This window comes from Naumovozyma castellii, chromosome 4, assembly GCF_000237345.1.
Source record: "Naumovozyma castellii chromosome 4, complete genome".
NCBI classification, from domain to species: domain Eukaryota; kingdom Fungi; phylum Ascomycota; class Saccharomycetes; order Saccharomycetales; family Saccharomycetaceae; genus Naumovozyma; species Naumovozyma castellii.
Window position 1 is genome coordinate 450111 of NC_016494.1, and position 14842 is coordinate 464952.

The window sequence follows — 14842 nt, forward strand, 5'->3', positions numbered from 1 at the left end:
TTCGCGTCTTTATTTTTTTGGGAAAAGACCACGCGTCGAGACGCCAAATGTAGATTACGTTCCATGTCTGTTACAGGAAATTTTTCATTCATCGACGTAAACGCCTCGAATGTTTCGTTCTAGAGATGCAAATCTTATAAATGTTTCATATAAATATATATTCTCTCTTTTGTCGTAGAACCTCCAAAAAAGACCATCGAACTCGTTATCCAACTATTTAGTCCTTCCTTTGATTTAAATCACTTTATCCATCTTTTGATCTATTTTGTCCAATTGACTAGATAATCAGAAAACTAAAAACAAATCGATAAAATGCGTTTCCAAAAGTTAATTACTGCAGCCTCCCTACTAGGTGCCGTCTCAGCTGCTCCAGCTGTCCGTCATCACAAACATAAACGTGATGTCGTCACTGAAACCGTTCAAGCTCAAGTAACTGTCATGGTCGGTGGTGCTGCCCCAACTGGTATCGTTGAAGAAAATGCCGTTCTTGCTGACACTACTGCTCAAGCTGCCGCTCAAACTACCGCCACCGTTGCTGCTGTCTCAGCTGCTCAAGCACAAGCTTCTTCTCCAGCTACCACCACTTCCATAATATCAACTGCGCAATCAACCGCCAGTAGCTCTTCTTCCTCTTCCTCTTCCTCTTCCTCATCTGATACTTCATCTTCCGGTGCTAAGGGTATCACTTATTCTCCTTATAACAGTGATGGTACTTGTAAATCTACCGCTGATGTGGCTTCCGATTTGCAACAATTACAAGATTACCCAAATATTAGATTATATGGTGTTGACTGTAACCAAGTCGCTAACGTCCTTCAAGGTAAGACCTCTTCTCAAAAACTTTTCCTAGGTATTTACTACGTTGATCAAATCCAAGATGCCGTGGATACCATCAAGAGTGCTGTTGAATCATACGGGTCTTGGGATGATATAACGACTGTCTCCATCGGTAACGAATTGGTTAACGGTGGTTCAGCTACTCCTTCTCAAGTCGGTCAATACGTTTCCACTGGTAGATCCGCTCTACAAGCCGCCGGTTACACTGGTTCTGTTGTTTCCGTTGACACTTTCATTGCTGTCATTAACAACCCTGAATTATGTCAATACTCTGATTACATGGCCGTTAACGCTCATGCCTATTTCGACCAAAACACTGCCGCTGCCGATGCTGGTACTTGGGTCTTGGAACAAATCCAAAGAGTCTGGACCGCATGTGGTGGTGAAAAAGATGTCGTTATCACTGAATCAGGATGGCCATCCCAAGGGTCTACCTTAGGTGTTGCTGTTCCATCTAAGGATAACCAAAAGGCCGCTATTTCTGCTATCACCAGTACCTGTGGTTCTTCCACTTACGTTTTCAACGCTTTCAACGATTTATGGAAAGCTCCTGGTGAATATGGTTGTGAACAATACTGGGGTATTTTGTCTAATTAATAAGACTGGTTTGTATTTTTTTTAGGTTTATTTTATTTTTAACTTTATTGAAATGAAGGCAGATCTTATGATTCAATATCTGTCTCGCTGAAGACATTTTTTGTATAATTATATATTAGTAAAAATTTTATTATTTGTATTATTTAAATGTTTGCATTTTGCAGATGCTCTAGTTAGTTGAACATCGATCTTAGACATTCGCTTTAACAACTAAGGTATTAGTAAGACAAAATATATTCAACTGATCTCATGTGTATTTTTTTCCTTTTATAGACTATACTTCAAAATTTATCAATATATATTCTTAGAGTAATAGTAAAATGTTACGGCAATTGGGTATAGATTAGAGAAAAGGTGCCCGAATAACCATTTTTTGTCCTACCTATTAATTTTTAATGACCATGGGTCTATCATAAGAACTGTGGGATCTTAGTCTATCAGGATGATCCATGTAGATATAATCTAAATTGTTCAAAATATTGAACAGACAAAGTTTTTCAAGATCATTATCGGTATAGTTTTGTAAGCCTTTGAAAACAGGACCATTGGGTGCCTTGAATGAAATTGCTAATTTAATTTTGGCAAATTCCTTTTGACCAAGGCCAAATCTTTCATGAAGACGTTTTCTTGTTTCAGTGAATGGTTCATCCGGTAATAAAGTGAACAAGAACGAAATACCGTGCCTGTTTTGTGGTTCTTTGAAGTATTGGCTAACAATAATTAATCTGCCCGGAAGTTCCAAAATCTCCTTTTCCTCAGCTGAGTTTGTTATTGCATCTTCATTAACATCATCATTGATCGATGAAAGATCGTCCTCCTCTCCAGCTTCTTCGTTTTGCTCTCTAATTTGGCTATATTTATCGGTAATAGCTGTAATTTCTCTGAACAGACGTACTTCCTCTGGCAGAACCCTACCAAAGAGAAAAGTGCCCTTTTCAATGTCTTTGAAAATGGTCGTCTCAACTAAAATGTTTTGGAATTCAAACCTGGAATTGGTCCAAATCAGTATATTGTCCTTATCCTGATCACTAAAGCCAATTTTATTTTGAATCTTTTCTAGAAATTGTCTTATAGTGAAAGTGTTTGAAACTTCAAATTCAAAACTTTGATAATGAATATAACTATCTTTCAACCAATAAAATTTGATTGGTCTTAGTTGTTCTAATTCCTTTAGTGATATAGACAAAATCTCATATTCAAAAGGAGGAATTGATTCGCAATTGTAATCTTTGATTAAATAGTCATTCAATACACATTTGGATTTCAAGGGGAATCTTCCATTTGCATAGACAGCAAATATTTTTAGATGATCAGGATCAACTTGAGCATAGGTCGAAACCAGTTTGGCCACCTCATCATAAGGGGCATATGCGGATATCCAAAACTCAAAGGATTTATTATCCTTGCTTTCTAGGACATATTCCTCACTATTTTCTTCTGCTCTAGTAAATCTTAACTTTACACGATGTCTTAAAAATTCATAAAACTCTTCAATATGCTTGTATGTTGGAAATTCAGCTGTTAAGTTAACATCTGGAGTTTGGAACGACAGAATATCACCAGTTCTCAACTCAGCTGAATATAATTTCTCTGAGGAGTGTATCTTTTCAAGAGCTGGGGCAGATATCTCTTCAAAAAACTGTATCTCTGATTTAGTGTCCAATATATCTGCTGTAAGCTGGCCAATTTCAGAAATAAGATCGGTCTGACCCATAATACAGTGACAGAAACCAACCAACCGTTGTAACAGCGGGTCAAATTTCTTTAAAAGTAGGAATACTTGAGAACCTGTAAGGTTTTCAGTCGGTTTCGGAATGTCCTCCTTTGCAACAATCTCTTCAATATTATTCCTCAAGTAGTGGATTAGTTCTTCAGTTAATACAGCGGATTTTAATAGGTTTTCCTCTTTCAATTTATGCAAATAATGTAGTTCTAGGTATGGTTCTTCCACAAATATGTTCAAAGAAGAAAACTTCATATCTTTTGTAATCTCTAGGGCCTCCTCTAGGGATGTGTTTTCATCCAACACCGGGATTGGCTCAGCAATTCTCAAAGTGTTGTTTTTGCGATACTCCATTTTCCAATACTTGATCTCTCTTTCCGAGTGAATTTTTAGACTTTCCTTAAGTAACTTATAAAACTCTTTCAGAGTTGTGGTTCGTGCTAATTTCAAAGATAATGGTTGCTCACTTCCGTCATTGAGATCTTCACTCAAGAATCCTGCTGCATTATCCACTGAAGAAATATCAAACCCTTCATAATTTATAAAATTTTTCATTGAATGTATATTCAACCTTAAGAATAAATGAGCTTCTCGGATTTCTTTTTCTCTTTCAACTCTTTCTTGTGTTTCTTTCTCCACTCGTGTGACCACGTAAGATGGAACATCAGTCTCTGAGACTGGTTGTAGTACTTCCGGTTCTTTGTCCTCTCTTATATATACAAGCATATATGCACTGGTATGACGGGTGATTAGGTAATTTTGGTATTGCTCTCTCGTCATACCACGAATTTCTTCTTCAGGCAACTTGTTCATACCAAAATTTTCTTCAAATACCTGTTTTTTTGTTACCTTCCAAACCTTCTCATCATCAAATCTATACCATTGATCCTGAAGGTCTGGTTTTATCATTGCATAATAATGCCCAGTGGAAATATCACCTGTATGCACTAGAACACCATGTAATGTATATTTACACGATTCTTTATTTTCACGTAATGCTTTCTTATCCATATAGGGTGAAACGTCGATTGATTCTGGGAACTCATAACGATCATTGATTTTTATTAATTGGTCATAATTGAAATCATATTCAAATCTCTTCAATTGTAAATGTAAGATAGGAGGGAAGGATTCAAAGATAACACCCTTTTCAGCATCTTGCAACCCGAAATCTTGAGCTGCATATTGATTCTCACCATTCATTAGCTCAATTTCAATGTAGTTCTTAAACGACTCCTCTAAGCCTTTCAAATTTTTTACATTCAATTGCAAATCCCAAAAATCTTCCACTCTGGAAGATTCATAATCAACATTTATACATTTAATGTAACTTTTCATTTTCCCAACAAATAATTCATTCAATTTTCCTTCAACGGGTGTACCTTTCATTCTATTTTCTAACCTATCCATTAAGATACGGTTTAATTCTTGGACATCATGTTGAGTAAACGCTTCAGCGCTATCCCAACCAAAAGATCTTGTTAGTTCCAAAGTATCTAACGGAATATCTGAAACTTGTAACTGATAAAATGCTCGTTGTAATGCTAATGGGACACTGTCATTTGGACTTTCATTTTCGGTTGGGATCTGATAGACTAACTTTCTAAAGTACTTCGTAAAGAAATATGATTGCAACAATGAATTTAAGTAACATGTAGCACCCTGATTTCTAAACCCTACGTAACCTGTCACTTTTTTCGAATCGTAATTAACAAAGTTATGCCACAACACTCCAGTAGGGTCTTTCAAGATTCGGACATACACTGTCACATTTAGTTGACCATCCTTAAGAAAACTCAATGAATAATTCTTTGATGGATACTTTAAATGGTTCAAATCAATGAGATTCGCGAAACCCCAATCTGTATCTGCACTATCGAAGCGGTGGTGGGATTTATTCACCAGGTTAATTTCACTATCCTCCTCTGGTCTAGACAAACACACAGCAAATTGAGCACAACAGTACCAATTTGGATCAACTGCCTCCATTAGCCCAGTTTCTTCGTTTCTTCTCTCTTTTGGATGCGGTTCCACGTATACTGCCAAACCTTTATTATGATTTCCTTGGGGGAATAATAACAAATCCCATTCAAAATCCCCAATCTTTACTCTAGGTGAAGCATATTTAGGACCGGTGAGACTGAACCAATCGTCAATGTGCCATGTAAAAGAATCTTCCACCAGAACTTCTAGTTCTTCATCACTAGACGAATTTAACGAAGGAAGAATCTTCTCTGAACGTTTGCCCAGGTCAACAGTATTTATAATGGATCCGTACACTTCAGTAGGGGTACTCATCTTTTAATGGGTCTGTTAAAGAAACTTGTGTAAAATGTTCTTACCGAAGTTGGTGTCCTTACTGCACTAATTTTAAAGGATCAATCAAATTAGTGGAAGAACTCCTTTAAATGACGCGCCGCCCTGAGGTTAATATTCGATTTACATTATTCAGTTGCTATTCGATGTTTCAAATGATAGAGGCCAACCCTGCTCTAGAGACCAATAATGTTGAGAACATTGCAAATACGTCCAATATGGACCCCTGGAGTTAAGTATCCATTACGAGTTGGTAAAAGATTTGTTTCTACCGAAATTCAAGAAAAAGATCAACAAGCTGGTGAATCCAATACTGCGACCGATACAGGTGTCATTCATAAAACTGAGGAAGAAACGTTAATATACTTTGATAATGTTTACCCTCGTGCCACTTCTGTTTGGAATCCCACTCTTTGGTATAATTTACTATTAAGAAACCAATCTAGGGAAGCTGTCAGAGAGAAGATCCAAAATTTCGCTAGTCCCACTTCAAATCCTATCCATGGACTTCGATTAAGATCCACAATTCCTGTTAAGAGAGATGGAGGTGTGTTTGCTACATTCTTGATACCTGGAAGATATACTAAAGCTCAGGTGAACTCTTTGATTCAACAGAACACCGCAAAGGAATCATCAAGAACTCTCATCGGTAAATACTTCACAAAGGCCACAGCATTTCCAGTGAAAGGTACCCCATGGATAGAAGATTTGAGGAGATTACCAAACACCACGATTGTAGTAAAATTTCAAGGACCTCCCTTAACCGAGGAAGAGATGTATTCATTATTTAGAAGATATGGAACTATTGTGGATATTTACCCAGCCGGATCGGTTGCGACTGACGGTTATGCAAGAGTGAAGTATAGATCTTACAGAGGTGCTATTTGTGCCAAGAATTGTGTGTCTGGAATTGAAATCAGGAACACCGTGGTACATATTCAGTATGACGCCATAATACAGGGCCATATTTTTTCCAACTTCTTTGTCAATCACACTAGAATAGCTATTCCAGTACTGATTGCGTTGCTATCTATTTTTGCTGTCCTGGTTTTTGATCCTATAAGAGAATTTTCAATCGAACAAAAGATTACTCATAAATATTCACTATCATTTGGTAATCCTCTGTTTAAAAGTGTAAGGAAATTTACTTCTTCAACCGTATCCTCATTTAGGAATTACCTTGGTAGGAACGAGGAAAAACAAGCTGAGAAGCATTTATGGGAGGAAAGAATTGAAAGTGTTAATGACTTAAAAATGTGGTTAGAGGAAAACATCAATACCTTTGTTATAGTAAGGGGTCCAAGAGGTACCGGTAAGCATGATTTGGTAATGCAACATACACTAAATGATAGGGAAAATGTGTTGTATTTGGATTGTGATAAGCTTATCAAATCAAGGACGGATGCGAAGTTTCTGAAGAACGTTTCCTCCCAATTAGGTTACTTCCCAGTTTTCCCATGGATTGATTCAGTTACAAATATTATTGATTTAATGGTACAAGGTTTAACTGGCCAAAAGACTGGCTTGTCTGAAACGAAGGAGACACAATTTAGAAATATGCTAACTACAACCATGATGGCTTTGAGACATATAGCATTAAAAGATTACAAACCTGTTGTCACAAATGGAGATACTACAATCAACGTTAAAGAGGAAGATTATTTGCAACAACACCCAGAAGCTAAACCTGTTGTTGTTTTGGATAGTTTTGAAGGAAAGGCTGATATTAATGGATTTGTTTACAGAGAGCTATCTGATTGGGCAACTATGTTAGTACAGACAAATGTTGCTCATGTCATATTTTTGACTGAGACAATTGGATCAAATCAGGTGTTAACCGAATCATTTCCTAATCAGGTATTTAAGACTTTGATTCTATCTGACGCCTCGAAAGAGAATTCGAGAGAGTATGTCCTGTATAGACTGAAAGAGAACCAAATACAGAAAGAAGAGGCCACAAATGAAAACGAAGATGCTCCTGAACAGAAGGTAAATATTTTTGATGAGAAGGATTTACATGATATTGATGAAGTATTGGAACCTTTAGGTGGTAGAATGTTAGATTTACAAGCTTTTGTTAGGCGTGTAAAATCTGGCGAGGAGCCCAAAGAAGCGTTGGATAAGATGATCGAACAGGCATCAGAACAGATTACTCAGATGTTTTTGAGTGACAAGGTTGATAGTTTAAAAAGTGCCCAAGCATGGGAATTAATTGGGTTGTTAAGCGAAAGTCCAGTAGTATCTTTTCATGATATTATCTATAGACCTTTGTTCAAATCTGCACCTGAGCTAGGTATTTTGGAGTTGGAAAATAACGGTTTGATAACGGTGACAAGAAACAGAGGAGTGTTGCAAGAAATACACCCTGCAAAACCTTTATACAGAGCTGCGTTTTCGTATCTTCAAAAGGATTCTCGCTTATCAAAGGTTCTCAAGACACGTTATTTGTTAAAGGTGATTAGTTTTGAAACTTCACGAATTAAGGGCTGGGAAGAAGAGCTACGCCCATTAGGTAAGGTTAGAGATCTAAAACAGTTTAAGAGCAGACTAGACTACTTATCGGGAAAAATTGATGTGAGTAGTGCAACAATAAGCAAATGCGAAGATGAAGTCAAAGAGCTCTCCAAAAATGATTGAAAATCAAAACTAACTTGAATCTATTAAAACATGTATTTTACAAATTTTATATTTAAATATTCTACAAAATCTTATTATTATACCTCGTAATTGACAAATGATATGTTTCTTTATGCATTGCATTATTCATTTGGGGATTTTCATCAATTTTTCCCTTCTTTTTTATTCTTTTCCTTCTCCTTCTCCTTCTCCTTCTCCTTCTCCTTCTCCTTCTCCTTCTCCTTATTCTCCTTATTCTCCTTTTCCTTTTCCTTTTCCTTTTCCTTTTCCTTTTCCTTTTTCTTTTCTCCAACCTTCTCCAATTGGGCGGCAATAGCCTTTGCTGCATCGACAGCAGTTAAGTCACCAACGGAGCTGTCCTTGCCCTGGTGAGACTTTCCGTAAGCTTTGCATTCATCATACGTTTCATCTATTATACATCTTGTCGTTTTTTCAATAATCACACGGGTGTCCGCGTTTAGATCTAAAGATTCCTTCATAGGTTTATTGTCATATACTCCCATGACGAAATTCATAATACCTTTAATTGTCACAATTTTGGTTAAAACATCAGCTTCACTTACCGAGACAATCATATAATCCTCAATTTTTTTAGTTTCTGGATCTTGACTGACCACATCCCAAAATGCAATCGAATTTAGATTCAACACATTCTCTGCAACACAGTTCGTAGTCTTTTCGTCCCAATTTAAAACATCTATGTTAAAGTCAATAGCAGGAATTGTGGCAGATAGATAGTACACACCCCGTGATTCAACCAATATGCTCAACATCGGCCTATAGAAACTGGTACCACAACCACAATATCCAAGATGTACTTTGGGAAACCCGACCCAAATTTGCTTATCTTTTACCGCCGGGAAGACATTAGGTAGGGGCAAATATTGACTTGAGCCTCTCATGTTACCAAACTTGGAACTATCCTGGACTCCATTAGTAGTAGCTTCAAATACCATCTTACATTGACCGTCGTCCAAAGAACATCTCATAATTTCCAATGGGGCGTATGAATAAATAAATTGGATTGTACCACGAGAAAAGGTTCTAAATTCAATATTCTGACGGAAAAATGGACTCCAATTTTTCTCAACATCATTTAATTTACGACCTTCCAAATTAAACTTGATCATTGGATCATTTTTCCTATGTGGAAAAAAACCGTACATTTGTCTATGGTTTTCCTTCTCCTGCATGTTGAAGAACACGATTGGTTCCTCCACAGTTGTAGTTTTTCTCATAATTACATGTGGATCTTCTGGTCCACTCATTAGTTTGCTGCTATCAAATGGTATATCTAAAATAGTTGGATATGTCATGTAATATTTGGAAAGAATGTTAGCCTTTTTCTTCTCAGCCGCCAGTTTGTTTTTTGCAGCATCAACAATACAATCATCTAGCGCCACAGGATCATCTATCAAATGATCGCAAGTATTTAATCCTAGTTCTTCATCTAATTTCTTTAATTCAGCCTCAATGTCTTTAGGTATGGCAACATCGTTAAACGGGATTCTTTTCCCAATAATTTCATTCCAATCCTTATCGAAAGCCTGCGCTCTTATTAAAGATATTTTTGATACAACTTTATGGCCATGTTCCGAGTAAGACACTCTTGAATATACGACATAGCATTGTTCTTGTTCCATCCATAACGGTGCTGCACCAAATCTAGTCCAGTATTTTTCTATTATTTCGCTCTCAGGCAAATCTTTGTGCCGAGTACTTGTAATTGCCTTGGATAATTGATCCTTCCTTGCTAATATATCTCTTCTCATTTGGATCAAATCATCATCTATGATTCTTTTCTCTACGGAACTTTCCAAAGAAGTATTATATCGTAATTCATTACATGTCACCAACGACTCATAATTTTGGTTGTGTCTCATGTTTGCAAATTTGTCCTCCACTTTCCCTTTTTTCGAATTTTGCTTATTTAACCTTTTCAAATCTAAATTAGCCGCGTAAGCAACCAATTCTTCAGTTTCATACTTTTGGTTGAATGTTTCTTCGGTCATGGGAGAGGAAGTCCATTTCTTAAATCTTAACATCTTGGAGATGTCAACATTATTGAGGTCCTTTATGCTTGACACAGGACGAAGTTTATGAAAATTAGAGTAATAAATTTGCATTCCCTTTTGTTGTCCACTTGATGTGGTGGATATTGTAATAATGGTACAAACCAGCGTGATTAGGCATATTCTGTAAATCATTTCTTTCTTGGTAGATCCTGCTATCCTCTTTGTGAAAAATTGAGTATATCTTCTCGTTAGCTGTAGTAGTCTCGAAGAGTTAACGTATCTGGAAATGGAGCGAAGTTTTGTTGTAAACGTTTTCCCTGATGATGGTGGCGGTGATGATGGTTCAAAGATGAGAGGGTCTCTATTTGAGAAGTCATAGTCGTGAAGTTCTTGCTCGTCCAGTGGGTCTGCCATCTTGCTATAATTTCTTCAATTGCCTTTTATGCTTAATATTATATCCTTTGTAGGTTTGGGGTCTATATATATATAGGTTTGGGGTCGAACATAGATTTGTAAATCCTTACGTACATATGTTTGTATATTGAAGGGGTATTTTCTCAGTGCTTTATTTTATTTTATTTTTTTTGCGTTAGGGGGACCCTGCAGAAGATCTGTCGCCAATAAAAAAATTGTTTATTGAATGATAAAAGATATATTTATTTAACGTCTACTTAACTTATAATTTCCCTTCAGTTTCTAGTATTTGTTGAACACTGGCATCCACACAGTCTCTCTTATTAATAAATTCGAAACCCAGCAATTTCTTGGTTCTCTCGTTGTTTATCTTATAGGAGTTTTCAATAACGTCCTTACCAGTACCTGGTTTCCCCACAGGAATCTTTCCCTTCAATTGTGGGAAATCTTCGTTAATTATATCCAAGAAATCTTGTGTTGAGAACATCCCACCATATAGAGATAATCTTTCACCGGCACATTCATCCTTTTGGAATGCCAATAAATGAGCCTTAGCCACATCACGGACATCAATGAACCCACCATTCATTTGCATCAATTCGGTATCCTTATCGGCATTAACTATTTGGTTAATAATTTCAGAGGAAGTGTTCAATACCTTCTTGGAAGGTTCAGGGAATAATTGTGGACCAAAGACATAAACGGGCAAAACGGTGGATAATTTGAATTTAACTTGGTCCTTGTTTTCCTTCAAGAAATCCCATGCTGCCTTTTCAGCAAATCCCTTAGAGGCACAGTAAGCAGACACTGGGTCGGTTTGACAGCCCTCCCATGTAGCATCATTCCAGCTAGTTTCATCTACAGTGATACTCTTATCATTCATGTAAATGGTGTTTAATTGGGCAGCCATGGAAGAGGTGATTACGACTCTTTCCACTGTTTGAGCAGCGTATTGTTTGATGGCATTCAAGATGGACTTGGTACCGTTAAGAGCAGGAATCAATAGATCCTTTTCGTAATCGTTGACGTCAAAACGGAATGGAGATGCTGTGTGTAGAACAATTTTAATTTCTTTACCATACTTCTTGAATACGTCATCGAAGGCGTTCAAGTCGGAGATATCTGGCACAATAACCATGGATAAAGATGGGTGGTTCTTAAATTTGGCTAGCAATTGATCGCACTTCTCTTGGGATCTGGCTGAGCCGATAACTTTATAACCTGCGTTTAATAGGTCGTTGACGACGTGAAGGGCGATGAACCCTGAGGCACCGGAGACAAAGACTGTAGTTTGGGAAGACATTGTTTGTTTGATATGAATTGATTGGTTTACGGAGAGAGGAACAGAGGAAAGAGACGAAGAGATGGTGTTATCCATATCCCAAGGTCTCCCTTATATATACATATTTATGAAACGTCAGTTCTGAAATTTTCCAGAATCTTTCAGAATTATTCGGCCGAAGAAATTTCGGGTCGGCCGATCGTATATCTCGTAGCGGAAATTGTGTGGGTTTCGTGGTCCGGGATTAGTAAGTGAGTGTTGCTTTAACAATAAGCCCTCTTCTCTTCATCCGTTGATGAAAACTGTCTGTGTGTATTATCACGATGGAATCTGGAGACGTATTATTGGTTTCTTCTGCTAAGATAGAGAATTCCGCACTTGTAGTGAATACGTTGCTGCATAAGATAGTATAATATTGTAACTTATTTCATATCGCTGCACTTTGCTTTCTTGTAAACTCTAATCGGTAAGATACAATAAAACGAGTGTATCTGGTTGACAGTTTAGATCATAGTGTTATAGCCCATTTCTACAATGGTATTATTATACAATATTTGTAGTGCCATTATTTTCCTACTCGGACACCCATATTTTCCAGCAGAAACTTGTCTTGAAAAATTAACTCATTGAATCATACAGACATGAAGTAATTAATCAGCAAGCATTATATATATCATAGCTCATAAGGTATATCTTTGTTACATGACTCCCTCCATAACTGACTAATTATCCACGCCTAATTTACACAAGGATGCTTCTGTTTCGTCAACCGATAGCATCAAGACTGATATTGTCATGTTCCAAACAAACATGGAAAAGCTCATCCTTGCCCATAATAAAACTGTCAATGGCTACTTATAGAACAAGTCGCCCAACCCTGTTTAAACAATCAGCGTTAACAGTTTGGCAAAAGGCAATTCCACCTACCATCACACCAAAAAACCCTCCCAATGTCATCACCACGCCGAAGAATACCGCAGCATCTTCACCAAAGATTCCAACAATTTCAGAGATGAAAATCTTGAAGGATCTATTCAAATATATATGGCCTAGAGGTGACAATAAAGTCAGGATAAGGGTCGTCATCGCCATATCTCTCTTAATTGGTGCTAAATTATTAAATGTACAAGTGCCCTTCTTCTTCAAACAGACAGTGGATGCCATGAATATAACATGGGATGATCCAACGGTAGCACTCCCCGCGGCAATAGGGTTAACTATCTTATGTTATGGATTTGCCAGGTTTGGTGCTGTTCTATTTGGTGAAGTGAGAAATGCTGTTTTTGCTAAAGTGGCTCAAAATGCTATCAGAACGGTTTCGTTACAAACATTTCAACATTTAATGAAATTGGATCTGGGATGGCATTTAAGTAGACAAACAGGTGGATTGACTAGGGCAATGGATAGAGGTACTAAAGGTATCTCATATGTTCTCAGTGCAATGGTTTTCCACATCTTACCCATCACATTTGAAATTTCTGTGGTGTGTGGGATTCTGACCTATCAATTCGGTGCATCTTTCGCTGCCATTACTTTCACAACCATGATTCTTTACTCTATCTTCACCATTAGAACCACAGCATGGAGAACTCAATTCAGAAGAGATGCTAACAAGGCCGATAATAAAGGTGCTAGTGTCGCATTGGATTCGTTGATTAATTTTGAAGCCGTTAAATATTTCAATAACGAGAAATATCTGGCAGATAAATACCACACATCATTGATCAAATATAGAGATTCACAAATTAAAGTATCACAATCATTAGCATATTTGAATTCAGGTCAAAACTTAATATTCACCTCCGCATTGACCGCTATGATGTATATGGGTTGTACAGGTGTCATTGGTGGCGATTTAACCGTGGGTGATTTAGTATTAATCAATCAATTGGTTTTCCAATTATCTGTGCCATTGAATTTCCTTGGTAGTGTATATCGTGAATTGAAACAATCGTTAATTGATATGGAATCTTTGTTCCAATTGAGGAAGAATGAAATCAAGATTGAAAATGGTACCAATCCAATAGTCTTGAAAGCTTCTGATGGTCCATTTGAGATTACCTTTGAAAATGTTACATTTGGATATGACTCCAAGAGAAAAATCTTAAATAACGCTTCATTCACCATTCCAGGTGGGTTAAAGACCGCTGTGGTGGGCCCAAGTGGAAGTGGTAAATCCACAATCTTGAAGCTTGTGTTTAGATTTTATGATCCAGAACAAGGACGAATCTTAATCAACGGGGTTGATGTTAAGGAATACGATGTAGATTCATTGAGAAGAGTCATGGGTGTGGTACCTCAGGATACACCATTGTTTAATGATACCATTTGGGAAAATGTTAAATTTGGCCGCATTGATGCCACAGATGAAGAGGTTCATACTGTCATTGAAAAGGCACAGTTAGCACCATTAATTAAAAAATTACCACAGGGCTATGAAACAATTGTTGGTGAAAGAGGTATGATGATCAGTGGTGGTGAGAAGCAGAGGCTGGCCATTGCTCGTGTTCTCTTAAAGAATGCCAAGATCATGTTCTTTGATGAAGCTACGAGTGCGTTAGATACACATACAGAACAAGCGTTATTAACTACTATTAGGGCCAATTTCGAGAGCGGGTCAAGAACTAGTGTATACATTGCCCACAGACTAAGAACAATTGCGGATGCTGATAAGATTATTGTCTTGGAAGATGGTGCCGTTAAGGAAGAAGGTACACATTCGGGCTTACTTGCAACCCCAGGCTCTTTGTACGCCAATCTCTGGAACATCCAAGAAAACCTGGACGTGATAGAGGATGAGCTGAAAACGCAGGAGGAGGTTCTACTGCAGAAGAAGAAGGAAGAGGAGGAGAAGCTGTAGCGTAATATATATATAGATAGTATTGTATTGTATTGTATAAAAATAAGAAAATTGTTGTTCTTGGCGTCAAAGCGGAGGAAAACACCGAGGCAAAATTTAACAGAGTTAAAAATGTCTGACTCCTCCACTTGAAGAAATTAATCTTAAGTCATCTACAATGG

The 14842-nt window shown here is 37.3% G+C and overlaps 6 protein-coding genes across 6 annotated transcripts; 3 read left to right on the forward strand and 3 right to left on the reverse strand.

Moving 5' to 3' along the window:
* Positions 1 to 312: 312 nt before the first annotated feature.
* Positions 313 to 1434, forward strand: SCW10 (putative family 17 glucosidase; the record flags this gene model as incomplete). Its single annotated transcript, XM_003676132.1, has 1 exon — positions 313 to 1434. One exon carries the CDS (start codon positions 313 to 315, stop codon positions 1432 to 1434), a length of 1122 nt encoding a protein of 373 aa, XP_003676180.1.
* A 385-nt stretch (positions 1435 to 1819) lies between these two features.
* On the reverse strand, positions 1820 to 5455 carry UBP15 (ubiquitin-specific protease UBP15; the record flags this gene model as incomplete). Its single annotated transcript, XM_003676133.1, has 1 exon — positions 1820 to 5455. One exon carries the CDS (start codon positions 5453 to 5455, stop codon positions 1820 to 1822), a length of 3636 nt encoding a protein of 1211 aa, XP_003676181.1.
* A 207-nt stretch (positions 5456 to 5662) lies between these two features.
* YME2 (Yme2p) lies at positions 5663 to 8110 on the forward strand (the record flags this gene model as incomplete). Its single annotated transcript, XM_003676134.1, has 1 exon — positions 5663 to 8110. One exon carries the CDS (start codon positions 5663 to 5665, stop codon positions 8108 to 8110), a length of 2448 nt encoding a protein of 815 aa, XP_003676182.1.
* Positions 8111 to 8253: 143 nt separating this feature from the next.
* On the reverse strand, positions 8254 to 10539 carry NCAS0D02410 (uncharacterized protein; the record flags this gene model as incomplete). The annotated part of the gene is made up of 1 exon (XM_003676135.1): positions 8254 to 10539. One exon carries the CDS (start codon positions 10537 to 10539, stop codon positions 8254 to 8256), a length of 2286 nt encoding a protein of 761 aa, XP_003676183.1.
* Positions 10540 to 10801: 262 nt separating this feature from the next.
* NCAS0D02420 (SDR family oxidoreductase) lies at positions 10802 to 11917 on the reverse strand (the record flags this gene model as incomplete). The annotated part of the gene is made up of 1 exon (XM_003676136.1): positions 10802 to 11917. One exon carries the CDS (start codon positions 11915 to 11917, stop codon positions 10802 to 10804), a length of 1116 nt encoding a protein of 371 aa, XP_003676184.1.
* A 655-nt stretch (positions 11918 to 12572) lies between these two features.
* ATM1 (ATP-binding cassette Fe/S cluster precursor transporter ATM1) lies at positions 12573 to 14681 on the forward strand (the record flags this gene model as incomplete). The annotated part of the gene is made up of 1 exon (XM_003676137.1): positions 12573 to 14681. The coding sequence occupies one exon, from the start codon at positions 12573 to 12575 to the stop codon at positions 14679 to 14681; it is 2109 nt and encodes a 702-aa protein (XP_003676185.1).
* Positions 14682 to 14842: the final 161 nt, after the last annotated feature.